This window comes from Gopherus flavomarginatus, chromosome 3 (genome assembly GCF_025201925.1).
Source record: "Gopherus flavomarginatus isolate rGopFla2 chromosome 3, rGopFla2.mat.asm, whole genome shotgun sequence".
Lineage (NCBI taxonomy): Eukaryota > Metazoa > Chordata > Testudines > Testudinidae > Gopherus > Gopherus flavomarginatus.
In genome coordinates, this window is record NC_066619.1 from 5,170,555 (window position 1) to 5,197,639 (window position 27,085).

Genomic DNA, 27,085 nt, shown 5'->3' on the forward strand with positions numbered 1-27,085 from the left:
TAGATATTAGAACTCTGAATGTTTAGTGTTTAGATTTTATGGAATGCTTGTAAGTTGCTCCCTGCATTAATCTCACTTATAACAGCTGTCTCATACATTATAAGGTAATATTAGAAGGTTTGCATTGCAAACCTCTGTTACTGTGTAAATCACTGAACAGGAAAGAGACATTAACTAATGAGAAATGCTGGTCTCCAACAGCAGGTGCTATGCCCTGACAGACAAGGATGGGCGGGTGTCCGTCAACACCAGACAGACTACAGTGGAATGTTAATAAATATAAAGGACTTTGTTATTTACTCTCCCCTGCCCCAAAAAGATGAGGCTTGCAGATAAATTCCTCCCATCAGCTGAGATTGCAGCTCAAAGCAGGAGGGGTGGAGGAGGGAATAAAAACTGGTAACAAGGAAGAACTGTATCTTTATGCTGCATGGATTCTGGGGGTCAAGGGTCATTAGGCATCAGCAAAAGATCTCCAGTGCTTAGCCTGGGTTAGCCGTAAAGGACATACAGAGCTTGCTTATTATAGAAGCTTCTATTATTTTTTTAAACTTAAGGTTGGAACTCATTTGTCTGTACATGTTTACCTGCTTTAACCTTCTAAATAACTATAATTTCCTTTGCCTATTAATACGTCTGGATATAGTTTATTACAGATTTGGCTACAAGCATTTTATTGAGTGTGAGATCTAAAGTACAATCGACCTGGGATAAGTGATGGGTCCTTTGGGACTGGAAGCAACCTGAGTATTGCTGTGATACTTGGTGTAAGGGATCATCTATCACACAGGTAAGCTTACCTGGGTGACAAGACTGATTGGAGTACATAAGAGAACTGTCTGTGACTGCATGTTTAAGCTGTTAGAATGCCTGAGGAGATTAAACTTGATAATTGGCTAGTGCAGTGTAAGTATAGCACTCACAGTCAATTTGGGGTTTGTGCCTTGGTTCTTAACAGTCAGCCCTGAGGTTGATACATACACTCTTAAGACACTGCAGGACAGATTGACAAATATTTATTAGCATAACTAAACTGTTAGAAGTTATTGAAACTATTTAAATAGCAATTGTAAAAACAAAAGAAATGTAGTCACTTTCAGAGCCAGTGTTTTAACTCAGGTTTTGAAAAGTATAGTTCATCTTGTTATTATTAATAATTATTTTAATGATGACTTTAGCAAAAATATTCAAATTATCTGGGATTGAGCATGATCTTAAATTCTGAATTTTGGGATAATGGATCCCTTTAGGACTTGCTAATAACTAGTTAGTAATATTGGGTGTATTAGAAATGTCATAAATAGATATTACCTCTTACCCAGGAAGTTCCTATTTATTTGTAGTACCATAGTGCCTAGCGGTTCCAGTCACACACTAGGCTCACAATGAACTAGGCGCTGTTTAAACACAGAACAAAAAGAAATGCCCTGCTCCAAAAAGCTTACAGTCTAGGTATAAGACAAGAGACAACAGATGGACTGAGAGGAACGAACCAACAGGAGAGTACAAGGAATCAATGAAATAATACGGGTCAACAGGACAGACTGGTCTCAGCACATCAGCTGCCTAACTAATGTAGGCTTCACAGCAGAGGGGAGTTTTAAGGAGAGTTTTGAAGGAGGGTAATGAGTTAGTTTTGCAGATACTTATAGGGAGTTTCTTCTACGCCTGATGAGAAGCATGGGAGAAAGCATGAAGGGGCTTGTTTGAAAATTAACAAGTGGGCAGTGGAGGCTGCTATAACATGTCACACTGGAGTCAGGAGCAAAACTCCCACTGATTTCAATAGTGCAGGTGCAGGATTTTAAGTCCCAGTCTGCACCACCCTGCATGTGGACAGGTCCCTCTGCCTCCATGGAGCCCCAATGAAGTCACTGTAACTCCACATGGGCTCAGAGTCAAGTACTGAATTGGGGCTTTAGACTATAAGTAAGGCTAAGATTTTATCACGGTTATTTTTAGTAAAAGTTGAGAACAGGTTATGGGCAATAAACAAAAATTCATAGAGCCCCTGACCCGTCTGTTACTTAAATAAAAATAACGAGGGGCAGGGGACAAGGCTAGTTAGCGGGGAGGGATGGAGTCCCATTTGGGAGTAGGGGGGACACTGACAGGCTGAGCCCTCACCACGGCAGGGGTACAGCCCTGGCTCCAGCAGCCGGCACAGCCATAGGGGGCACACAGCCCCCATTCCAGAGCTGGCCACAGCTGCTGCACAGGGGTGCGAAGCCCCGACTGCAGCTCTCACCAAACCCCAGGCAAAGCGGAGGAGGGGGTGGACACAGCCCTGGGAAGCTGCACTCTGGCCCAGCCCCTGGCGAAAGCTGCTGGGCTGGGGCTGAAGGGTCCTAGTTCCAGCCAGCTCTGTTGCAGGGCAGGGAGGCACAGTCCCACCTCCTCCTGAAGCCCTAGAAGTCACAGAGGTCCGGCAAAGTCACAGAATCCGTGACTGCCGTGACCTCCTTGACTAAATCATAGCCTTAACTACAAGTTCCTCAGGTCAGGGCTGAGTTTGGCCTCAAACCTCCAAATGCATGGTGGACCCTTTGAGACTGGGGCCCTAGTTTGTCTTGTACAGCACTGAACACATTGTCAACATTTAAGATGAAACAGCTTCTACTACCTTTACTCACCTTGAGTAGTACCTTGCTCCAGGTAATAGTTCCATTGATTTCCATGGGACTATTCAAAGCTAAGGCACTAGTCCAACTAAATGTATCAGAATCTACTCTGAATCAGAATCTATCACGGCTACTCCTTAGACTGCTTTCTGTCTACTTGCGGGTCAACTATTCTAGAATGAAGAGTTGACTGGTGAAGGTGAGAATAAAAACAATCTTCTCCCGGACAGCTACTGCTTAGATGGTTGCAGAGAGGGTGGAAGTTTTGCCTACATCTTGGACAGGGCAGTTCAGAGGATTCACAAATGAGGTAAAGCAACACTCCAAAAGCCAGTGGTATGGAACAAACTAGAGCTGGTCTTCCCTGATTCAGCAAACGATGGGAGTGGACTGAGTGGTCTGGTGTTTTGGGAAGTATATACTTTAGGAGAGTCGATAAAACTCATTCTGTTGTATGTGGGCTGATTAAGTGAGCAAATATGATACAAATGGAGTAAGAAAGATTCTCTTGTTTTGGCTTTTTTCTGTCTTACTTTAGAGAGACAAGGTGGATAAGGTAAAATCGTTTTGAACCAACTTTATTGGTGAGAGACAGAAGTTTCTGAGCTTGCACAGAGCTCTTCTTCAGGTCTGGGAAAGTTCAGTGTCACAGCTACATACAAGGTGGAACAGGTTGTTTGGCATAAGTAATTAACTTAACAGGTATTTCAAGGGTCCATTCAAGGTGAAGTGGTCTATTAACAACTCTCCAGTCATAGTGAGAAAAGAAAGGGGGGCGGGGGGAGCAGCTTGGCAGGAGGGCATTGTTAGTGGGTTACAGATTGTTGTAATAACCCATAAATCCAGTGTCTCTATTCAGTCTGTGATTTTTAATATCTAGCAAAGTTATGAATTTAAGCTCCCAGATTCATCTTTTGAAGGTCTCCTGCAGATTTCCTTTCAGAACCAGAACTGAGAGGCCAGCTAGAGGTTATAGCTTTGTGAAAAGTGTTCACCCACAGGTGATATATTTTTGTCTTTTATCATTTTTCTGTGCAAGTTCATTGGAGAACACAGTGATTACAGTATATCTACTTTGTCTGTCCATGATGCAACCTTGGTTTGAATTCCTTTCTCGCTCTCTTTTGGGAAGCAAATGAGCATTAGAGATTCTTGATACCTGGGAATCAGTTGAGTTGCCTAACCACTAATTGACTAGAAAAGATAAGAGCTAAAGTCCAGATCCTCAAAGGTATTTAGGCTCCTAACTTCCATTGTCCAGGTTTAATCCCCAACAAGACTCACCTGGCTTCTGAAGAAAGCAGAGTGTGGGGCCAATCAAGACCAGACAGGGAGCAGACAAAAACAGCTCTCCCCTGTTTGGGAGGATGACAGTTCAAATGTCAGAGAGACAAGGTGGGTGAGGTAATATCTTTTATTAGACTGACTTCTGTTGGTGGGAGAAAAAGCTTTTGAAGGACACAGAGTTCTTCATCAGGTCTGGGAAAGATACTAGGGAAAGCGTCACAGCTAAATACAAGGTTGAACAGATGGTTTAGCATAAGTAGTTAGCACATATTCTAAGGGATCATTCGAAGTGCAGTTGCCTGTTAACACACTCGTAGTCATAGGACAAAAAAGACGTACAGGGCTACAATAATGCTGAATACAACAATGGACCTTCAAATGTTGGAAGCTATTGATTGTCGATTCCTGAATATTGTATGCCTTGTTGTAGCCAGGTGGATCCTACGGTATTAGAGAGACAAGGTAGGTGAGGTAATATTTTTACTGGCCCAACTTCTGTCTCACCAAAAGAAGTTGGTCAAATAAAAGATATTACTTGGTCCACCTTATCTCTCTAAATTCCTGAATACTGACAGTTAAGTTATATATGCAGGGGCTAAAAACTTGGTGGACCTCTGGCTGGGGAACATGAATTGTAACTTAAGGGTTCCTTGGTTTGTGTTTTGGAATGTTTTGCTAAAATCCTCTTCCAGCTCATGCAGTAGAGGCTCATGCACTAGGCTCCATCAGTCTCCAGTTCAATCCCATCCACCGCCAACCGGGGTCTGTCGGCATTACATTAGCCGGAAATTGAACTTTTTAAAAAAATATGATTCTTTAACCTGTCAATATGTCTCTTGAATTGACTACACTAAAATACTCCAACTACTAGGCGTACTTTAACGGCACTTTAAAGGTGAACTGAAAAGAATGTTTAAAGGCATGCTTATGTAATGCTGTGGCACAAGGTTGTAACAGTGTGACGTGGTGATGTAATGAAGAGGCACAGTGATGCAATAGCACAGCTTGGTGATGTTGCAGGACTATCCTTTGACGTTATGTTGCTGCACAATGAGGTAATGATGTAGTGACATAACACGGCAGGATGATGTCATGCGGTGGCACAGTAATATAATAATGCAGTGTAAGGCTGTACTGTTCAATGGTGTAATGGCAAAGTATGAAGATCATGGTAGGCTGTGGCATGGTAATTTGAATGATGCCGTGCCATTATGTAATTACATGGCATATAATGTTGCATTGCGTTGTAACAGCATGGTGCAGTGATAAAGCAGTATGGCAAGAGAATGAAATGGTGCTATGATATATCACTATAATGCACCATTGTAACAGTGCAGCAGTGTAATAGCACAGTAACATGATGTGACAGTCTGGAATAGTGACTGCAAAGATCAAAGCCATGCAAGTCCCAGGATATAAGAGACAAGGCAGGTGAGATAATATCTTTTATTGGACCAACTTTTGTTGGTAGAAAAGACAAGCTTTCCCAGGCCTCAAAAAGAGCTCTGCAAAGCTGGAAAGCTTGTTTCTTCTAACAGAAGTTGGTCTAATAAAATATATGATCTCACCTGCTTTGTCTCTGGCATGCTGGTGTCATTCTGTGGCACACAGATGTCACGATGCAGTGCACTGATGTAAATGTATGGAGCAGGATGTCATGCTTCAGCACAGTGACTTAGGCTATATCTACGCTGGAGAGTACAGCGGCACAGTTGCACTGATGCAGCTGTGTCGCTGTAAGATCTCTACTATAGCCACTCTAAAGTGACAGGAGAGAGCTTTCCTGTTGACTTAATTAATCCACCCCCAACAAGTAGTGGTGGCTATGTTGGTGGGAGAACCTCTCTGGTGCTTACGTTGGTGTAACTTATGTTGCTCAGAGGGTGGTTTATTCACACCCCTGAGTGATGATATAAGTTATAGCAACATAAGTGGTAGTGCAGACATAACCTTAATGGTGTGAAGCTAGAAAGTCTCTGGCCTTGGCTACACTGGCGCTTTACAGCACTGCAACTTTCTCACTCAGGGATGTGAAAAAAACACACCCCTGAGTGCAGCAAGTTACAGCGCTGCAAAGCGGCAGTGTAAACAGTGCCCCTGTGATGGGAGCGCGGCTCCCAGCACTGCAAGCTAATCCCCATGGGGAGGTGGAGTACCTGCAGCGTTGGGAGAGCTCTCTCCCAGCACAGGCGCTGCGACCACACTCGCACTTCAAAGCGCTGCTGCGGGACCACTCCCGCGGCAGCGCTTTGGAGTTTTGAGTGTAGCCAAGCCCTTTGTCTGATGACAACTGAGATATTAGGCTGTAGCTCTGAGATTTAATGGTGAGAAATAATGATGTGCTGCAATGATAGACTGATAAAATGGTGTAACTGCATGTCACGGTGATGTGACTGAACAGTGATGTCATGTGATGTAAGGTACTAATGTCATGGCATAGACCTCTGATGTCCTGCTGCGGTGTGATGATGAGGATATCAGGGGGGCAGAGCAGGCATTTCCTGCTGCGATGTGATGGTGAGCTGATGTCAGTAAGTGAAGAAGTGATGTCATGTTGCGGTGTGATCGTGAGGTGAAGTCAGGGAGCAGAGCAGTGACGTCATGCTGTGGTGTGATGGTGAGATGATGTCATGGGGCAGAGCAGTGATGTCATGCTTCAGTGTGATGGAGAGGTGACGTCGGGGCAGAGCAATGATGTCATGCTGCGATGTGATGGTGAGGTGATGTCAGGGGCCAGAGCAGTGATGTCAGGCTGCGGTGTGACGGTGAGGTGATGTCAGGGGGCAGAGCAGTGATGTCATGCTGCGGTGTGATGGTGAGGTGATGTCATTGGGCAGAGCACTGATGTCATGCTGCGGTGTGATGGTGAGGTGATGTCATGGGGCAGAGCACTGATGTCATGCTGCGGTGTGATGGTGAGGTGATGTCATGGAGCAGAGCAGTGATGTCATGCTGCGATGTGATGGTGAGGTGATGTGATGTCATGGGGCAGAGCACTGATGTCATGCTGCGGTGTGATGGTGAGGTGATGTCATGGGGCAGAGCACTGATGTCATGCTGTGGTGTGATGGTGAGGTGATGTCATGGGGCACAGCAGTGATGTCATGCTGCGGTGTGATGGTGAGGTGATGTCAGGGGGCAGAGCACTGATGTCATGCTGCGGTGTGATGGTGAGGTGATGTCAGGAGGCAGAGCAGTGATGTCATGCTGTGGTGTGATGGTGAGGTGATATCAGGGGGCAGAGCAATGATGTCATGCTGTGGTGTGATGGTGAGGTGATGTCACGGGGCAGAGCACTTATGTCATACTGCGGTGTGATGGTGAGGTGATGTCAGGGGGCACAGCAGTGATGTCATGCTGCGGCGTGATGGTGAGGTGACATCAGGGGGCAGAGCAGTGATGTCATGCTGCGGTGTGATGGTGAGGTGATGTCAGGGGGCAGAGCAGTGATGTCATGCTGCGGTGTGATGGTAAGGTGATGTCATGGGGCAGAGCAGTGATGTCATGCTGTGGTGTGATGGTGAGTGATGTCATGGGGCAGAGCAGTGATGTCATGCTGTGGTGTGATGGTGAGGTGATGTCATGGGGCAGAGCAGTGATGTCATGCTGTGGTGTGATGGTGAGGTGATGTCATGAGGCAGAGCAGTGATGTCATGCTGCGGCGTGATGGTGAGGTGACATCAGGGGGCAGAGCAGTGATGTCATGCTGCGGTGTGATGGTGAGGTGATGTCAGGGGGCAGAGCAGTGATGTCATGCTGCGGTGTGATGGTAAGGTGATGTCATGGGGCAGAGCAGTGATGTCATGCTGTGGTGTGATGGTGAGGTGATGTCATGAGGCAGAGCAGTGATGTCATGCTGTAGTGTGATGGTGAGGTGATGTCAGGGGGCAGAGCAGTGATGTCATGCTGTGGTGTGATGGTGAGGTGACGTCAGGGGGCAGGGCACTGATGTCATGCTGCGGTGTGATGGTGAGGTGACGTCATGGGGCAGAGCAGTGATGTCATGCTGCGGTGTGATGGTGAGGTGACGTCAGGGGGCAGAGCACTGATGTCATGCTGCGGTGTGATGGTGAGGTGACGTCATGGGGCAGAGCAGTGATGTCATGCTGTGGTGTGATGGTGAGGTGACGTCAGGGGGCAGAGCAGTGATGTCATGCTGCGGTGTGATGGTGAGGTGACGTCAGGGGGCAGAGCAGTGATGTCATGCTGCGGTGTGATGGTGAGGTGATGATGTCAGGGGGCAGAGCAGTGATGTCATGCTGTGGTGTGATGGTGAGGTGATGTCATGGGGCAGAGCAGTGATGTCATGCTGTGGTGTGATGGTGAGGTGATGTCATGGGGCAGAGCAGTGATGTCATGCTGCGGTGTGATGGTGAGGTGATGTCATGGGGCAAAGCAGTGATGTCATGCTGCGGTGTGATGGTGAGGTGATGTCATGCTTTACACGGTTACCCCGTGGACTGGCACTTACCTGACGGCTCTTGGACGGCACCTTAGGCGGCATGGCGGCAACAGTCTCTCCGGCTCCAAGTCTCCGACTCCTCGCTCGCTCTTTTCCCCGCTCGCAACCAGTTGCCGGAAGTTGATACTGGTATCTATGGCAACGGGCCGGAAGTGCCTCTCTGCTAATCCACATTCAGAATGGGCTGCGGTGTTCACCCCCCCGCGGGGAGAGAATGGTACGTCCCACCCCGCCGGAAGGGAAGTCTCGTACGGAGGGAGGGGCGGGGCGTTCTTCCCATCCGGGCTCTCGGGCCGGCTCATGAATTATTTATAACATTTGGCCCCGCCCCTTCATGAATAACGCACGAGGGCAGGGCGCGTCTCATGAATAACGCATGAGGAGGCGGGGCGGCGGGTCCCGGACCCGGAAGCGGAGCGGCTGAGTCACCCGGCAGCGCGGCTGGCTGGGATGAGGCAGCAGCGAGCGGCGGGCGCGTCCCTGCGACACTGAGGCGCCTGTCCCCGGCCCCAGCCCCAGCCCCGGAGCGACCCGCCCGGGCCGCCCCGCCCCGCCGGCACCATGATGGAGGAGATAGACCGGTTCCAGGTGCCCACCGTGCGCGCCGAGATGCAGCCGCTGGTGAGGGGCGGGCGGGGCCGGGGCGAGCCGGGCGGGGGCTGCCGCCGACTCACGCCTGTCCTGGGGGGCCCCGCCCTGGGCAGCCAGCGCTGTCACCCGGGGGGCGGTTTAACCCCCGGGGGGGGCCTGCAGACTGGGGGAGCCCCTTATCCTCCCCCCGCCAGAGCCTGGGCCCGCTGGAACTCCGCGGCGAAAGGGGGGGAAGAGGGGCCACCCACCGCCATCCCCTGCGCTTCCCATTGCAGGGGTCTCCCCCCCGCAGCTGCACCCAGGCCCTGCTGTCCCCGGGGGGCCGGGGCCGGGGCGCTCCGCCTGTCCCCGGGGCAGGGCTGCTAGCGAGACGGGATGTTTTGGGGTCCCCGGTGTCCGCCTGGCCGATGATGTCATCCCTTCGTAAGCTGCACTGGGGGGGGGGCGAGACAGCTGCTTGTGGGCCCGCAGGCAGCAGTGGTGGGGGCCGCTCTGGTGACGACACCTGGTTGTGCCCGTGTCTGTGTCATGATTCAACTCTCCCAAATCTCTGAGGCGTGACACTGGGGGGGGCTGGGAGCCAGGATCTGCCGCTTGTTGTCCCTTTAGACCTGCCTTGGTTTCTGGCTGGCTTTGAGCGGAGGTAAGAAAAACCTGCCTGTTATGTAACATCAGGCGCCTGTGACTGGGCCAGGACAGCCGTGGTGGTGGTACCTGCGAGCAGGAGTGGGCACTCAGGAGGCTGGTCATTGCCTGCTCTGGGAGCCGCTGGTGATTCTGGACAGGACCCGCACACTGACATTTGCAGTTGTTAGACTGTTGTGAGCATCCCACTCCTTGCTTGCTGCCCAACCTGTTAGTGAGCTGCAGATAACTGATCACCAGGATGCTGTTTTTAATGTTACTTGTCCATCCACGTCACTGTGCTCTGAGGATAAGCCCAAATCTTAAGTGCTTAGGTGTGACTCGCAGGTTATCCCATGAGGAGCTGTTTATTTTCTCTGAACAGGAATTGTAGCTGGTTCAGTGACTGTTTCTTACACAATAGGGATAGTTTTCCTTTCCTTGCCCCTAAATGATCATGCACCCCTATGCTTATATACTAAAGACAAAATAAGATTTATTATTTCTTAAAACTTGAATTCGATGCCTGACTTTTGCATGGATCTCGCTGTGTGCACTTGTACGTTTACGGAATGTAGAGGCGGTGTATTTCTGCCTCAAAGCACTTCAGTCGCAGTAAGGAGCCTTAACTTGCTTATTCTGACTCACAGATTTTACTCAGACATATGACTTCATTTACATATATTTCTATAATATGGTATAAGGATTCTTTAATGACTGACTTTTTTAAAAATTAAAATGGACTTTTAACATGCTTGAGTGTTTTCTTTGCATTTAGCAGCACCACGTGTTTTAACAGCAGCTGCAGTGTCATCCCTGGAACCAGAAATTCTAGTTATTACATGTACATCTCCTCTTACCCTCCTCCATTCAAGAGACTCTTATTATGATATCCTGAAATTAATAATGTGTACAGGCATACATTTGACAGTATTTCGCTACTGTTTGGCATATTGTGGTAAAGGCACAATTATGTTTAGCAGTGTCTGTCTGCTTTATTTCGTTGTATACACATCTAGAATAAATCCTCTAGTATTTGGAACGATCTGACCAGATCAAAATCACTACTTTTTAAAATGTTTACGTATTCTACAAGCAGCCCATTAGGAGATCAAGATTTTGTGCATTGGATAGCCTTTCTTGCTACTTTTTTCAGTCAGCCGGTGTCACTGATACTTCTGTTGCTGTACTGAAGAGCCACAAGTAGAGAAACACACCTTAAAAGCAGAAATATGTGACTGTAAAACTGCAAAGCTTGGTAGTGGAACTTTGGGAAGGCCTGGATTAGAGCAGATGTCTTCAAACTTTCATGGAGTTGACCACATCTTACTAGACAGATGGTCTTGTGGCATATGTCCCCTCCAACATAATTGGGAAGGAAGATCAGATAACATCCCTGTGGCAGATATAGCAATTAAATATGTTGAACAGTAAAAAGAAATAATTTACTGTGTTTTTAGCTGTCTTTCAATCTGATCAACAAGCTGGAAACAAAGTGTTGGCATGAGGTGAATAACCCATTCTCTGGACCAACTTTGATCAGTGGTCTGTCTTGGAAACCTTTAGAGTTAGATGAGCTAATGATATTGGAGACTGACAGGAACGTATCTTAAATAGGATATTTGTGTACAACAGGGCTTTGGAGCAGAGCGTGGAGCAACTCCGGAGCAGTGGAGCTGCAGGTTTTTGCCTGGAGCTGGAGCACAGCTCCAAAGCCCTGGTATACAACACAGTTCATGGTCTGAAGATGCAGATTATGTTCCATATTAAATTTAATAATGGTCATTCTCTTGGTAAAATTGCACTTAGGCAGCTGTTTGCCTGAATAATTTAGGTACTGTACAAACACACTTGGCTTCTCTATCAAAAAATGCTTTGTTTGCATGCAGTGCATTTTTTACTGTTTGCATGGGTTTATTTCTATAGCGACTGGAAGTGAAAAAGGCACTTTTTTAACTCCAAAACTCAGGTGTGATTATATAAACAAAGAAAACTGAAATGATGGCTACAGCACAGTAAGACACCCAAGAGAGTTTCTGTAGACCAGGAAATACGGGCTGCCATGGTCTGATGTTTGCTTAAATGTGTGAAGTAAAACTTGCTAGTAGCTGTGGGTTTCTGAAGTGGAAGGTGATAGGGAAAGGTGTTTGGCTTGCCATGACAGTTCCTGGTCTCTCATCAAACAATTCCAAACCTGCCTTTCATTTTGTGAGCCCATCATACAGCCTCATACTGCATTGTTTTGATGAGCAAGGCTCATCTCCTATCCTTGCTCTCCAGCTGCACAGTGCAAAACACTTGAATGTATTTGCCCAGGTTTCTCTGCAGCTGGAAAGACACATTATCTCAGACACAAGCACTCTATCTTCCTCTCATTTGTGCCTGTCTCACGTTTACAGTGCTTTCATTTTCTTTGCTTAGGAGTGCTTTCTGTATGTTATGGGTGACACCCCCCGCCCCCCAGGACCTCTAGGGATCCAGCAATACATGTTGCCTTGGTATTAAAGTGGAGACTTGCTAACCGACTGGCTCACTCAGAATTCTGATTTCCACTGGTCCAGTATGTAAAGGCCATCTCTGGTATCTGATTGCATGAGATCCCAGTATGAAATGTTTGAGAAGAGGTGGAAATAACTTAATTAAAAAAAAACAAGTACTTCTGCAGGTCTCCTTAACAGTAGTCAATGGTGGACTTATTGGCAGGTTCATTTTAGCACTGAAGATTGTCCCATTAAAAATTTTAGTATTGAACGACTTCTTGTTTAGGGCTAAAGCCACCCCACCATACTTCTGAATAATTTCGTACTGCAATCAGTATGTTACAAGATTATTTGGAAAACATAAATAATTGCTTGATGGACTTATTTACTTTTAAATGAAGGAGCCTGTATCAATGTTTGAAAGAACCAGCTTGGCCATCATCAGTGGCAGAGTGAAACTGACAAAGCTGTTCACCTGCACTCCCATCACCTTGTGCTTAGTTGCAAAATTAACACGTTTGTAAAAACTATTGGCAGTACCAGAGAAACAGTCTAAAACTTCACCGGAGTGAGGGGGTCGGTGGTAGGGGAGGACATGGCTCTGAACGCAGAAGCTGGGATAAAGGTAGAAAAAGAGACTACACACACAGTAGCTAGGAGGTTCTGTAGTGATGGGGAGTGGATAAAGGGGAGCTTGTTTCTCCCTTTCAGCACTCAGATTTGAGGCCAAGAATTTAGCAAGTTTCAAAAAGGGATTGTGCACTTATTTATATTAAAACTATCCAGAGTAATCATAATTAATTATACATTTTGGAAGAGATGTTAAACAGCATGCTTCAGGGTTTAAGCCAAGCTCTAACTGTTAGAGGCCAGGATAAGGTCTAACATGTGGGGCAGATTACTCCACATCTGCCTATTGCAGGGTCTGTGTGCCTTCCTCTGAAGCAGCTGCTACTTGTCACTGTCAGAAAAAGGGTACTGGACCATTTGGACCTCCGGTCTGTTCCAGTGTGGAGCTGTTCCTTGGCTGAGATGGCTTAATATCTTTTTCACTTACTAGCTAGGGACTGATGAGAGAGAGCCATAGATTGCACCTTGGTTGGAATCCCAGCAGCTCAGGAACAGACTAGCTTTCTCGCTACGGCATTACCCTTGGACATCACTGGTGGGCAAGGGCTCCCTCCTGCATTTGAATCAGTCTCTGACCACTACATGCCATTAGTTTTGTGATTCCTGGGTTACATGCCTCTTTCAGAAATAGAGACCAGGTGGGTGAAGCAATATCTTTTATTGAGCGAACTTCTGTTTAGTGAGAGACAAGCTTTCAAGCTTTACAGAGCTCTTCTTCAGGTGACCTGAAGTTCGTCCAGTAAAATATATTATCTCACCCACCTTGTCTGTTTAATATCCTGGGACTGACGTGGCTACAACACTCTTTCAGAAATATTCAGTTTCATGGCAGTGGAAGATGCTGCCCCATTTAAACAGCCCAGCAGGTTGAAGTGTTCTGCTCAATCACAGAAACAGGTGCAGTGGCAGAATTGAAATGAAACTTACATCTATTTCTGAGTTGTGAAAAATATGTATTAAGTTTATAACAAGCGTGCACTTTAATCTAGAAATCCATGATTAAATGGAGTCTTCCTGGCTCATGATTTAACTCATGATTTAAATTGATTTGATTTAAATCAAATCTGCCCTGCTGTATGGTAATAACTTTTGGCCGTATCCTGTACCAAATCCAAATTGGTAAAAAGCACCACTTCTTAGTTCTTGCTTGTTCACTTTCATCTCTTGAAAAACATACAAGTAAACAAGAATCAGATGAGTATCAGGAACAACTCAGTCCAAGAGGAGGACCTTTAGAAGAGTTTTCTTTCCTCTTCTTAGGAAACTCGTACAATAGTGGGGATGAAATCCAACCGCAGAGAATGTTTTATACTGAAATACCTTCCCTGTACCATCTAATTGTTCACATTTTTGCAGGCTGTTATATGGAAATAGGTGGGGTGCCACATGTTTGGTTGATGCAGTATTTCAGGTGAAAATGAGATAGGGAGGGAGGAGTTGTGACCCATAAAGCAGTAGATTCTAACCCTATGCATACCCGTGCACTGCTGGATACAGTTATTATACACTCATGACCGCACTGAACTCCTAGGATGTTTTTTCTTCTTGATCTGGCAGATAACTGCCCCCCTGGGGTTTTTAAATTGGATACTGGGAGGGCTGGCGAGTCAGGGCTTGAAAGCTTTCTAAGTAGGAAGTGATCAATTCTGAAAGACCTGTCTTTTGGCTCATTGTGAACATTAAAATATTTTCTAACACGATTGACCCTGGTTCTTATATATGTTTATGGCCATGGAGGACTGCTCACACACTAAAAGCTTTTCAGAACCTTGAAGTTGCGTATTTTAGTTAAAACAATTGACTTGTAGGGTCTGCATCAAGGTAAAGTATTTTCTCCAAAGGTCTGTCTTTGAGGTATGGTCACTTTCCAGAAGAGAAAATGAAGGCATAGACATGGAATGACTTGCCCAAGTTCATACAGAGAGTCAGTAGGGGAGCTGAGAAGAGAACACTGTCTGCCTGATTCCCAGCTCCACCTGCAAGGCTGCATTGCCTCTTTTAAAACAAGGAAGGTACCTTAGAACCCTGCTTCTTGTCTATTCCCTTCAAGCAATTCACAAGGCTGATGCAGAGATTTTTTCCCTTCTCACAGCCCAGACCGTGTTGCCCCTTTGTTTTCGCATCAAAATCAAACTCGTTGTGCAAACCTTGAATGTGAGAACAACTCTGCTCATTCCTCTGCACTTGCTCTCCTTCCCCCCCACCCCATTAAAAAAGAAAACAAAAGTTGAAGCAGAAATCTAAAATGGACCAAATTAAAAATCTGATGCACATAAACTGCCTTTTGGATCAGATGGGTAGCATATCAAGTGGGGGTATCCCGCTTCTAGCAGCGACCAATACCAGAAGTGAGCATTGAGAACCTTGACAGTAGGAGAGCTGTTTGCCTCTCTCCACTAAAAGTGTTCCTTTACTGTAGAGTTTTTGTCAAACATGCTGATTTCTGGACTTCTGAAAATCCTCTACTTTGAGAAGACGGTTACAGTGTATTTGCAGCTCCATCTCTTCAGACTGAACCACAGAATGGCTGGCTGCCACAGTTCTACCTAAAAACTAATTCACCTTAGCTTGACAGTGTATTGGCCTGCGTCTCCAGTCTGATGTGAAATTAGGAGGCAGGTGTAGCATTTAGAGGCTTTCAGAAAAAAAAATATGGCTGTTCTTAGAAAGTTGTCTGAAGTCTTTCCAACCAGCGCACACTCCAAAACTGAAGTTGATTCTGAATGTTAATTATCACCTTCTGCCATGGGCTGTAGTATTCTGTCTCTTGCCCGCTGACTTTCTAGCTTGACAATAGTTGGAGCTGTAACTGTTGCGCAGGGACTGAGGAACTCACACATCCATTTTGTTTTCCTGAAATAACTTCTGTTTACACCGAAGGTTTTAAAAAATAATCAATATCTAATGCTGGTTTTGTTCTAATTATTGAGCATGTAGCTGAGAGGACCAAACCTTGCCCAGCCACGGGTTGCATTGGCAACTTGCCGCAAGCTCGAGGGCTGCACCTAATTAATATAAAATGAAATCAACTCCAGCAGTCCCTGTCTGCTGTGATCAAGGTGAGGCATTGCCTGCTGGGATTTGTGGTCACTGTGGGGAGTTGCTCATTAACAATGAGGTCAGTTGCAGGACTTGTTGCAGAACAGCAGAATTTGGCCCACAGGCTGTACCCTGGCCAGCCCTGTCATAGAATCCCAGAATGAACCCCCTTTTAGAGTGCCATGCAATCAAGACCATGGGGAATCCTCCTCTCCTCTGCTCAGCATGGATGAGTGCCGTGTGAATCCTGCAGACTCTCATGACCCTGCTTGACCTGATCTACAAATCTGCAGTTCTCATCTTATAACTGCACAATACTGTTGTACACCAAGAAAAAGAATTAAGTTTTAGAATTCAAGCTAGGTACAGCGGGGAGCAATTACAATAGGGAAGAGACTGAGAGAGAACGGTGGACAATGGCCAGTAGCTTTATGAAGTATAAGCAGATGTGCAAGATGGGACTGTGTGGCAGTATTCTCAGTATTGTCAAGCAAAGACGGAAGGAACTGCTAAGGGGATTGGGCAGGCTAATATTCTAGCAAGCCTGTTTCCCTTCAATAGTCCCTTCCTGCTGTTACCATATCTCTGTTCTGACGTATCTAGCAATCTCTTCACACAGTCCTACTTAGAAAGTAACTTACTGTAGGTTTTGATACTGTGAAATGGTTCTGTTCCTGTTGGGTGGTGCGGGAGGAAGGAGAAGACTTCTGACCACCTGTGGTTATAAACATTTCCATGGCACTTCTCCCAAAACTGGAGATTTGTTCTGATACACTTAACAAAACTTCCTCTTGTGCTTTGGAGACTTTTGGCCTCTGCTGCAGAGGTGGCTGCATTTCATTTGCCAGAAGCTGGGAATGGGTGACAGGGGATAGACCACCTGATGTTTACCTGTTCTGTTCGTTCCCTCTGTAGCCACTGTTGGAAGACAGGATACAAGGCTAGATGGACCATTGATCTGACCTAGTATGATTGTTTTTATTCCATAACTGTAGTTTGTGATCTTTGTAGACGAGGCATTGTGAAGATTCAGATTTTAAATGGTTCTCCCTGGAGTCTTGTGTACCTCGACCAAAATTTATAATATGCCTTCCCCACTCTGATGCACTCACAACTGAAGGAAACAATGTGTCCCCAGTTCAAACCTCTGCAGAATGCTGACTTGTCTGGTTACCTCAGCATCTCCATGATAAGTTTCTTTCACTGTTCGTAGTCAGGCTCAGGTCTCTTTCCTGAGAGGTTACAATTAATGTAGAATCCAGCAATGTGTATCAGTGGTTCAGTCTATTCCTTTCAATATGAGTTACCTCATCTGTCAATTCTGAATTTCATCTATCAAATTGCCCATTTGCTTAGCTTTGTTTAGGTCCCTGAAGTTTTTCTCACTCTTTCGTGATTTTGACTAACCAATGTCACCCTACTTCTGTAAACCCTTTCCCAGATCATTGACATTTATATAATACACTAATCCTAGTACAGAACCTTGTTGTGCACTGAAGTTAACCTCTTGTCATACTGAAAACTGACCAATTATTCCTGCATTTTCTTAGCCAATTTCTATTCTTTGACAGTACTTTATCTTGCCCTAGGATTACTGTTTCTAATAGTGTCAGAGGGGTAGCTGTGTTAGTCTGGATCTGTTTCTAATAGCTTCTTTTTGGAAAATCTAATATGCTGTCAGCCAGTTCTCTTCTGTCCACTGTTTTGTGGGCATGCTTTACAATTCGGGTAGATTAGAGAGACATCTTTCTCTGCAGAAGCTGCACTAGTTTGCACCTACGATATGTTGCAATGAGTGTTCAATAAAAAGCTAATAACTGAAAGCAGAGTTGTATAAAACAATTGTTTACAGTACAAATTATTTGTTTATATAATTATGAAGTGACAAATGCAAAAGGTCAGCAGTTTCCTAGTAATGAAATAAAATTCACTGGTTTGTGATTCCCAGGATCAGCCCAGTGCTCCTTTTGAGACAGGTTTATCATCTTTTTTGTTCCTCTGGTAGAACAGCTGAGTTTAGTGAGACTTGATATTTTTTGTTAGCTCAGCAACTTCACTTAAATTCCTTCAGAACTCTTGGGTGTCTACCAGTTATTGCTTTTTAACGCCCTTTGCTCTCGAAGGCAATGGGCTCTGGATCAAGTCTTAACTTATCTTTGCCATTTATACATGGGGAGAGGGAGGAGTTGGGTTCAGCATCCCTCTGGAAAAACTACAGTACTTTTCTTCTGATCTATTCAGAGATCCCCAGCAGCAATTCGAAACTGACATGATTGGTGGATTTCACTACTACTGATGGAGGTTCTCACTAGCAGCCCTGAAACTGACTAGTCTTCAGAAAGTCCTTTCCAGTATAGAATATGTGCAACATTGACACCTTGCCTTTCTCTCTCTCTCTGCCCCCTCCCCCCAGTCCCAGAAAAACCCCAACCAACAAAAAATTACCCTGGAACAAATTAACATTAAAGAAAAGTACAATAATTAACAAACCCTGAACTCAAACCCTACCCATGCAGAGTTTTTACACCAGAAATGGAGAAATACCAGAAGCTCCACGAAGCACGCTGGGGACCTTGCTGCTGCTATTGATGTTTATGTGGAATGTGCTCAGATACTATGTTAATGGGTTGCAGAATAAAACGCTAGGAGTCTTTTGCTCTTCTGAGTCATACTTGGCAAAACTGTGTTGCAGCAGAGGCACTGGAAATATTTTTAGGTTCAGGAGGACAATACTGCATTGACTTTCATTTGGAAGGTTTGCTTTGCATTCATATGGGGTAGGAACTTGATTTTTCTTTTTCTTTTTAAAAAGGTGAAAACCTAAATTCTGCTATACTAGAATATGGTCTCTCAGCTCTCCAGAGAAAGCTCCCAGCTCACTGTGGGTGAGTGGATTTTTCTACCCTTCAGTAAATCTGTTCCACATGGCTTTCGTACACAACCTTAGACCCTTAAGGTGACCAGATGTCCCGATTTTAATAGGGACAGTCCCAATTTTGGGGTCTTTTTCTTATATAGGCTCCTGTTACCTCCCACCCACATTCTGATTTTTCACACTTGCTGTCTGGTATCCCATAGACACTAGAAGTGCAAAGAAGTCCTTTCTTCCTGCATTTTGCAATATTTGTTCCCATCTTATGTTACTATGTCTGTTTTCTGCTTCTCATGTAGGATGAATTTGATGCAGGAATAGTAGCTGGCAGCTTTTCAAACAGTGAGCAATCAGTGAGATGAGTATTTATGTTGATTTATTAGTTCTCACAGATGAACCAAAGGTAAGACGATCTTTCTAATCAAAGGCTTCCTAACATTCTTAGAAATTTGTAGGAACAAATATTTGTTGTGAGGAAAGATTTTTCCCTCAGAGGTTATGGTTCTCTAGACCTTTATCATTTTTGTTGCTCTTCTCCAGTTTGTCCACATCTTTCCTGAAATGTGGCACCCAGAATGGGGGACAATACTCCAGTTGAGGCCTAATTAGCCTGAGGGGAAAAACTTCTTTTGAATTGAATGTGAATTTAATTCAAAAGAAGAGTTGGCCTTCAGTTATTTAACCAGTTGATTGGGATTGTATATGGTCTCCTCAGACTTGCATCTTCCTTGCCTCCTAAATGAATTAATTTAAGATAGCTACTCTATTCAATTCTAATTCATATCTTGAGGAGTGAAGCTGTTGTAGGTTGTGAAAAGAAGCCCCCAATATTATTTTCCACCTGGAAGGTGAGGGGGTGAAGATGCAAGGGAAAATATTCCCTAACCTTAGGGAACTGAGTGGCTAACGCACAGGACTGGGGGTAGAAATTGGCACTTTATTTCTTCTTCTGCCACAGACTTTCTAGGGCAGTGTTTCTCAAACTGGGGTAGGGAAAGCCCCTGGCGGGCCTGGCCGGCTTGTTTACCTGCCTCATCCTCAGGTCCAACCGATTGCGGCTCCCACTGGCCAATGCTCCGGGCCAATGGGAGATGCTGGAAGCAGCGTGGGCCAAGGGACATACTGACCGCCGCTTCCAGCAGCTCCTATTGGCCTGCAGCAGCGAACCGCGGCCACTGGGAGCCATGATCGGCTGGACCTGCGGATGGGCAGGTAAACACACTGGCCTGGCCCGCCGGGGCTTTCCCTGCACAAGCGGTGACCCCAGTTTGAGAAAACTGTTCTAGGACCTTGGATAGATCACTTCAGTCTCTCAGCCACATAAACACTCTTTTAGAGGCAATCTCATGTGGGATTTAAGGCTTAAATATATTGCTTGTAAAGTGGTTAGCACAATATAAACATCTAGGTAGTTAAAAATTCACCGTTTTGGGTGGTGAGGGTAATCTACATAAAAATATGCAGGGTAGGCAGGGGTACTGTGTGCCAACACTTCCTAACTTCTGAGCTCTTTGTATAACCTGCCACCACTTCCTATATAAAGCACGTGTGACCCATTCTGTATTCTGTGACTGACCTCTTACAGCGAAATCACGAAGATATTAAGTTGGCAACTGGTAAACCTCTTGCCAGTTTCAGTTGGCCCCCAGTTCTGTGCTCAGCCTATTAGAGAGAGTCTGGGCGAAGGTCATTGAAACTGCTGTGGATCAGCTGTTAGAGTTTTCCCCTGACATTTCCAAAGGAAGTTTTAGATTGCTTGGCCAGATTCATGCAGTGTGTGCTTCTAAGTTCTCTTAATGTACCCTTCTATTTTTCCTTCTTCTTTAACATCCTTGTGCTTTAAGCTGTGGCCTAGAGACACATAAAAGTATCTTTACTGCTTGTCAATAACTTACTTGTCAATTTTCTTAATAAAAAAAAGTGTGGGGGGGAGGGGCGGGAAGGAAGTTGTGTTCCTAAATTCTCCGTCTTCCCTCAATGTACCTACCCCAAGCTCTGAGCATGTTTGCCCCCACCTCGTGAGTGAAACTCTAAGCCCTGAATGTGAGCTGGGTGTCGTCATCCTGGGTTCTGTGCACTTGTCTGCAATTGCCTAGCTTAGAGCTCCTGTAGCTTCCCTCTCTACCAATGGTCTAGGTTAATATGAACAGATTAACCTTTCAGTCTCTGTAGGGTTCATTCTAATCAGTCCAGTAGACTCTTGTCTTTTCTTAGAATCCTAGCAGCGTGGCAATTCATCTTGCACCTGGCATTCTGTACATGGTGCAAATGAGAGCACAGCTTGTGCATTTCAATGGACTTTGACGCTAAAATTAGTTGCTGTGTCAGTTCTCAGAGTGCCCATGGCTGGGTGTCACCTTATTTCCCCTGCCTCCAGGAAGAGAGAGACTTGCTTGTGCTTAACTAGGTGTCATCTCCCTGACACTTCTAGTCAGTTTAGCTACCCAAATAATCTCTTCCGGGCCCTCGTCTTGCTTTGCAGTTAACAATAGGTGCACCCCAGTCCTTGAACCCACTTCGAAGCATTCTCCTGTGAAATTCCGCTGCTGCTGTCACTGGCTGTTCACAGTAATACCAGGTGAACTGTCCCCAAAGGGATAGTGCACACATCAGCTGCTTTCATTCAACTGAGGATCAGCTCCTATCTGACATCACAGCACTGAGCTTTGTTTATAATGAAAATAATCATAAGTTTTTATTATCAAAGATTAAGATTCAAGAGATAATGAGTAAGGATAATAGGAACAAAAGGTTACTTATAAAACCAAAGTATAACATGCTTTCTAGAGATGATACTTAATAGACTAACCATCTGTGTAAAACAGCAGTTCTTAACTTCATTGCACCGTGACCCCTTCTGACAACAAAAATTACTACACAACCCCGGAATGAGGACCGATGCCTGATCCTGCCCGAGTCCCTCCACCCCAGGTCGAGGAGGCAAAGCCAAAGCTCAAGCCCCACAACTTGGGGTTGGGGGGCAAAGCCCAAGGGCTTCACTCCAGGCAGAGAGCCTGTAACCTCAGCCCTGCTACCCAGGGCTTAAGCTGAAGCCTGAGTCCCACCTCCCAGGGCTGAAGCTTCCAACCCAGGCAGTGGGGCTGGGGCTTGGGCTTTGGCTTCGGGGCCAGGCCCCAGCAAGTCTAACACCAGCCCTGGTGACCCCATTAAAACAGGGTCATGACCCACTTCACTTTGAGAACCTCTGGTCTAAACACATTCCTATCTCACCCAAATGTCCTTTACAGAGCCTCCAGCTAGAACAGGTTGGGATCCTGTTTTCATGAATTGTAATCACACTGCCTGATTATTTCCAAAGGTGCAATATATGAGTGTTATTTTGCCACCACCTATATCCTCCCCTCCAAATTCATTGTTGTCCCCAGAATCCAGCTGACCACGCCCCCCTTTCTCCTGGGTTTATTCCCTGGTATGTTGACTTCATGTTGATTTCACGTCCTCCTGTTGACTTCATTGCAAACAGAGCTTCCATTGCATTAGCTTACAGTGACTAATTTACACGTGCTCCGAGACAGACGGGGAATAGATATGGCTGTGTCTGGCAAAATCTGTGTATCACTCCTGTCTTGGATATAGACTTTAAACACGTTTTCAGTACGTATACACAACTCCTTAAATAGCATCCGTTCAAACATCTCGCAATGTCTGAGGATCAGTGTGACATAAGATTTTAGAAGAGCTTCATGTGACCTTCTTTGGACATATCCTGTGAAAGCAGTATTTTAGGTGTAGTGAGTTGCTCAGGCCTGTTGGGAGGAAAAAAAGATCAGGGTTGGTGTGGGTCCACTGCTCAATGGAGAGGTGAGCTGGTAACGGAAGATGATAGGAAGGCAGAGCTACTCAGTGCCTACTTTGCTTCAGCCTTCTCACAAAAAATAAGTCATGACTAGCAAAGTTACCATAGACAATAAAGGAGAAGAGATGCAGATCAGGATAAGTAAAGAACACGTCAGATCTTCTGACCAATTGGAATGAATTCAATTCAGCGGGGCCTGATGCTATTCACCCAAGGGTACTGAAGGAATTAGCTGAAGAAATCTCTGAGCCAATGGCAATAATATTTGCAAACTCCTGGACAGCAGGAGAGGTCCTGGAAAGCTGGAGAAGGTCTAATGTATTACTCGTCTTTAAAAAGGGAGAAAAGGAGGAGCCAGGGAGCTATGGACCAGCCAGCCTGACTTCGATACCTGGGAAGCTACTGGAGCAATGCATAAAACATTCTGTCTGTGAACGCCTGGAAGCTGAAGGGGTGATTACTAGCAGTCAGCATGGATTTACTAGGAACAAATCGTGCCAGATCTGCTTGATTTCCTTCGTGGACAGGATAACTGCTTTGGTGGATAGGGGGAATGCCGTGGGTGTAACGTGTCTGGACTTCAGCAAGGCTTTTGATGCAGTCCCCCATGAACTTCAGAAAAGTTAGCGGGCTCGGCAGAACTACCATTGAGTGGATACGTAACTGGCTAAATAACTGCAGACAAAGAGTAACTACTAATGGAATGATGTCAGATTGGAGGGAGGGCTCGAGTGGGGCTTCACAGGGATCAGTTCTGGGTTTGATGTTTAACATCTTTATTAATAACCCGGCTGTAGGTATAGAGAGCATACTGATCAGATTTGCAGATGACGACATATAGGTTGGGAGGTTGCCAATACTTTGGAGGATAGAGCTAAAATTCAGAGGGATCTTGATAAATAGAAGACCTGAATTACAGACAACAAAATAAAATTCAACAAAGACAAACAAGGTGCTACACTTAGGGAGGAAAAACCAAATATGGAATGGGGTATAACTGGATTGGCAGCAGCACTGCCGAGAAGTGATCCATCACAACTCCCAGATCCTAACCTCAACATGAGTCAGCAATGCAATACTGTTGCAAAAAAACAAATGGAATTTTAGATTGTATTAACAGAGGCATAGAATGCAAGTCATGGGAGGTGATAGTACCACTCTACTCAGCACTGGTTAGGTCTCAGCTGGAGTAGTGTCCAGTTTTGGTCAATGTATAGAAAGAATTGAGAGAAACTGGAAAGGATCCAGAGGTGAGCAACAAAGATGATCAAAGGGGTGGAATGCAAGCCATATGAGCAAAGGCTGAAGGAAATAGTCATGTTTTGTTTGGAAAAGAGAAAATTAAGGAAGGACATGATAGCGATCTTCAAATACTTGAAAGGCTGCCATAAAAAAGATGGAGAAAAGTTGTTCTCTCTTGCCAAAGAGAGCAGGACAAGAGGGAATGGATTCAAACTACAGCGTGGCAGATTTAGATTATCCTGATATTTAAACTTCCTAACTGTAAGAACAGTGGAACAGATTGCCTAGGGAGGTTGTGGAAACTTCTTCACTGGAGGCTTTCAAAAGGAGACTGGATAGCCATCTGTTTTGGATGGTTTAGACACAACAAATCCTGCATCTTGGCAGCGGGTTAGACTAGATGACCCTTGTGGTCCCATCTGACCCTGTGATTGTGAGAGTTACTGTTTTACAGAACAGTGACACATTTTTCAGTTGGCATTGAGGTGCTCTTAGGGTTACAGTTACATACTTGTTAGATCCTGGCTCGTTTATCTGTATGTTCCAGCAGAGAAAATGATCATTGTTTCCTGCCCCAAGTCAACATAAGCTTCTGTATTATCATGGTGAGAGCAAGTAGATTGATCACTGGCTTCTTAACAGCTTGCTGCAGGTTTTGGAAGCGCCTATGGGACTGGGGAAGGTTACTTTTCTGTTGACCTCTCCTAGGCCTTGTTTTCTAACAAATTGTGTACTTTGTTTTTTACTATCAGTCAACTGCTTGTGAGTTAAGTCCCTTTCCTGTCCCTAAGACATCAGCAAGTGTATTAAATGATTGTCATGATGGGGCGCCCCTTTTTCCATATCTGCAGGACTCTTAATGCAACTTTAGAACGGCACTTATTCCTCCACACATCTGCTGTGCCTGTGCTGATTTTCTCAGAGTAAAAAAGTGTGTGAGTTTTCCCCTCCTGTTTTATTTTCCCCTCTCCCAACTGAATGAAATGAGCTGGGTCACCAGAAGCACATTGGTACTTGGTAAAATGTTATGGTCTTGTGTACGCTTCAAGGGTTTGCTTGTAGAGCTGTACCAGCAAATCTCCTAGTGGAAATGGAGCTTATACTGGCAAGAGTTGTTTTGCCATTATAGCTTAAACCAGTTCCCAGATTGGAACTACTATATCAGCAAAAGGACTTTTTGCCAGTAGAACTGTTTACACTAGAACTCTTGTCAATGTGAGGTGCAATTTCTATGGGTCTCAGTGGATTGAATGGCCTTCACCTCTAACGCTTTGGTGATCTACATCTCCTTGTCAAATGTGTAGTATCCCCACAGCTTTCCTCTGTGCAGTTCTGAGCACTGATCATCATCTTGCTCACTTCTGGCCATACTTTTCCCTTTCTCCTGCTACTATATCCTGAGCGTCTAGTTAAATCTCTTTCCTTGGAATATCCGAGGCCGCCACCACCACTTCAGTTGCAGAACAAGGGATGACTGTGTTTGCTTGAACACTGGCATTCTTCAACAAAATAGTTCACATGATGTTTTAGTCTTTTCCAGACAAAGTCCATTTTACTCATTGCTTCAGTGCAATTTGTATCCTACAGATGTGGTTTTCAGGGCCGTTACTACCCAGTCTCAGTCATGTATTAGCACGACTGCAGCTATATTGGTTTTCAGGACTGAAATATCCTTTTTGTGATGTGCGCCTGGAACACTGGGGTCTGAAATTTTATCCATCTCAAAACTCACCCATCGTCACCCCTAAATTAGTCTAATCTGTGGTCTTTTTGTTTAGCTTTTTATCCTCCCTGTTTCTTCTGCTTCTAAAGTCAGTTATTACAGGAACCAGGGCTTTTGGAATTTGTGCATTTCCACAAGCATTTATCTGGAATCCATGTTTTGAGACCACATTGGCATTTTGTCAGCTAGACTGTCTGGATAGCTCTAATGCATTGTGAAAACTGAAGACTCATTTGCATCCAATGCATGCTGTGAGTAAGACTTGTAGCTGCTAAAAGGTCTTATAAAGGTCACCAGAAGATCTGGTTGGTCACAAGTTAATTTTTTTTTTCAAATATCCTTTAGAACTTGACCAAGATTGGAACTTGAAACCCTACTACAAGATCAAGTAGAATGGTTGGTTGTGGCAAAGTGTCGTACTCCACAATACGCAAGTTTTTCAGGAGAAGTGCAGTGAAGTCCCATACGGTAGCTTAACTCTTGGACTTCAGGCTTTACGTTTATAGTTCAAAGCAAACTGTGGTCTAGGGATCATTTGTGCTTTGCAGAATTCTTGCTGGTGGTCCTGAGAGATGAAAGATCACATGGTGGCTTCTCATTTTCACCTGCTTCTGTGGATTCCTGAACTCTTCAGTGAAAATAATTTCTGTGTGTTGCTTTCCATGGAAGCAGTTGCTTTGAGTTACAGAAATGAGGGCAATGAATAGATCTCTGAGAATCTCTTAGAGATGGGCCATGCTGTGAAAATCAACCTCTGGCCTAAAGAAATTACTTAAGGGATGGGAGAGTGCTTGATTTGGAGTACCTCTGACTTGAATCAACGCAGAACTTCTCCCTTTCTGCAGAAAGGGAGTTTTTGCATACTCCTAAGGGAATTACATTGAGCTTCTGAGAATGAGCTTGTTAAAGAATTTCACATTCACTGTCTAGAATCTGAGACTTTTTAACTAAGTTTGAAAAAAGGAAGTTTCAGAGAAGAGTGAAATAAAAATTAGGGTCTGTTTTGTTTTGTTTTTTCTTTTCTTTTGTTTTTCCCTCCTTCAGACTTGCTAAGCACCTATGACTCAAGTTGAAGGCAATGGGAATTGCAAATACTCACTCTGATTTTTCAGAAGTGCCAAGTCTGTAGTGCTGACTACTTGATAAATGCATGGGTTTGTGTAGGGGTTCTTAAACTGACAAAAGGAAGGCATATAAAGATGCGTTTTAGCAAGCAAATGGTTTTTGTTAACTGCTGAGCAGTCTGGATGTGAAATGGAAATAAAATGCCAATAGAGCCAGAGAGAATTGGGAGACGTGGGTTCTATTCCCAATGCTGTAATGGGCACATTGTGTGACTTTTGGACTAGTCACGACCATCTATATTGTAAACTCTCTGGAGCAGGTGACTGTCTTATGTGGGTTTCCCAGTGCCTCATATAATGGGGCCTCAATCCTGGCTGAGGTATCTAGGCACTACATTATTAAAACCCCAGTCTTCTTTGGTTAAATGTAAATGAGAATCCTTAATTTTTTAACAAGCACAACTGGTGTGATATCTAGGCCCTAAGTAAACTAAGTATTCTAAATTGCAGGAGGAGGTTTAGATTTAAAAATGTCACTGGAATTAGTTTTTTTAAAACATGAACAATTCTTCTCAGGATAGTCTTTGTAAAAACAAGTTTTACTAATCCCAAACTCTGAGTGTTAATTAAATT

General features: G+C 44.9%; 2 protein-coding genes across 7 annotated transcripts in view; one reads left to right on the forward strand and one right to left on the reverse strand.

Annotated features, from left to right (window-relative positions):
• The window catches only part of DNAI1 (dynein axonemal intermediate chain 1), a 313,811-nt gene extending 305,267 nt beyond the window's left edge, over positions 1-8,544 (reverse strand). For 2 of the 3 annotated variants that reach the window (XM_050943576.1, XM_050943575.1), the window contains exon 1: positions 8,380-8,480. In XM_050943576.1, coding sequence (XP_050799533.1) covers positions 8,380-8,412 — 33 coding nt within the window. In that variant the 5' untranslated portion in view covers positions 8,413-8,480. Of the gene's footprint in view, positions 1-8,379 lie in introns of all 3 variants that reach the window. The other variant, XM_050943574.1, reaches the window with a different exon arrangement.
• A 334-nt stretch (positions 8,545-8,878) lies between these two features.
• The window catches only part of FAM219A (family with sequence similarity 219 member A), a 157,076-nt gene continuing 138,869 nt past the window's right edge, over positions 8,879-27,085 (forward strand). For 3 of the 4 annotated variants that reach the window (XR_007773112.1, XM_050943722.1, XM_050943723.1), the window contains exon 1: positions 8,879-8,991. Coding sequence is in view for 3 of the 4 variants with exons in the window: in XM_050943722.1 (XP_050799679.1) it covers positions 8,932-8,991 (60 nt within the window). In the remaining variant the exon portion in view is untranslated. The remainder of the gene's footprint in view (positions 8,992-27,085) is intronic. The other variant, XM_050943724.1, reaches the window with a different exon arrangement.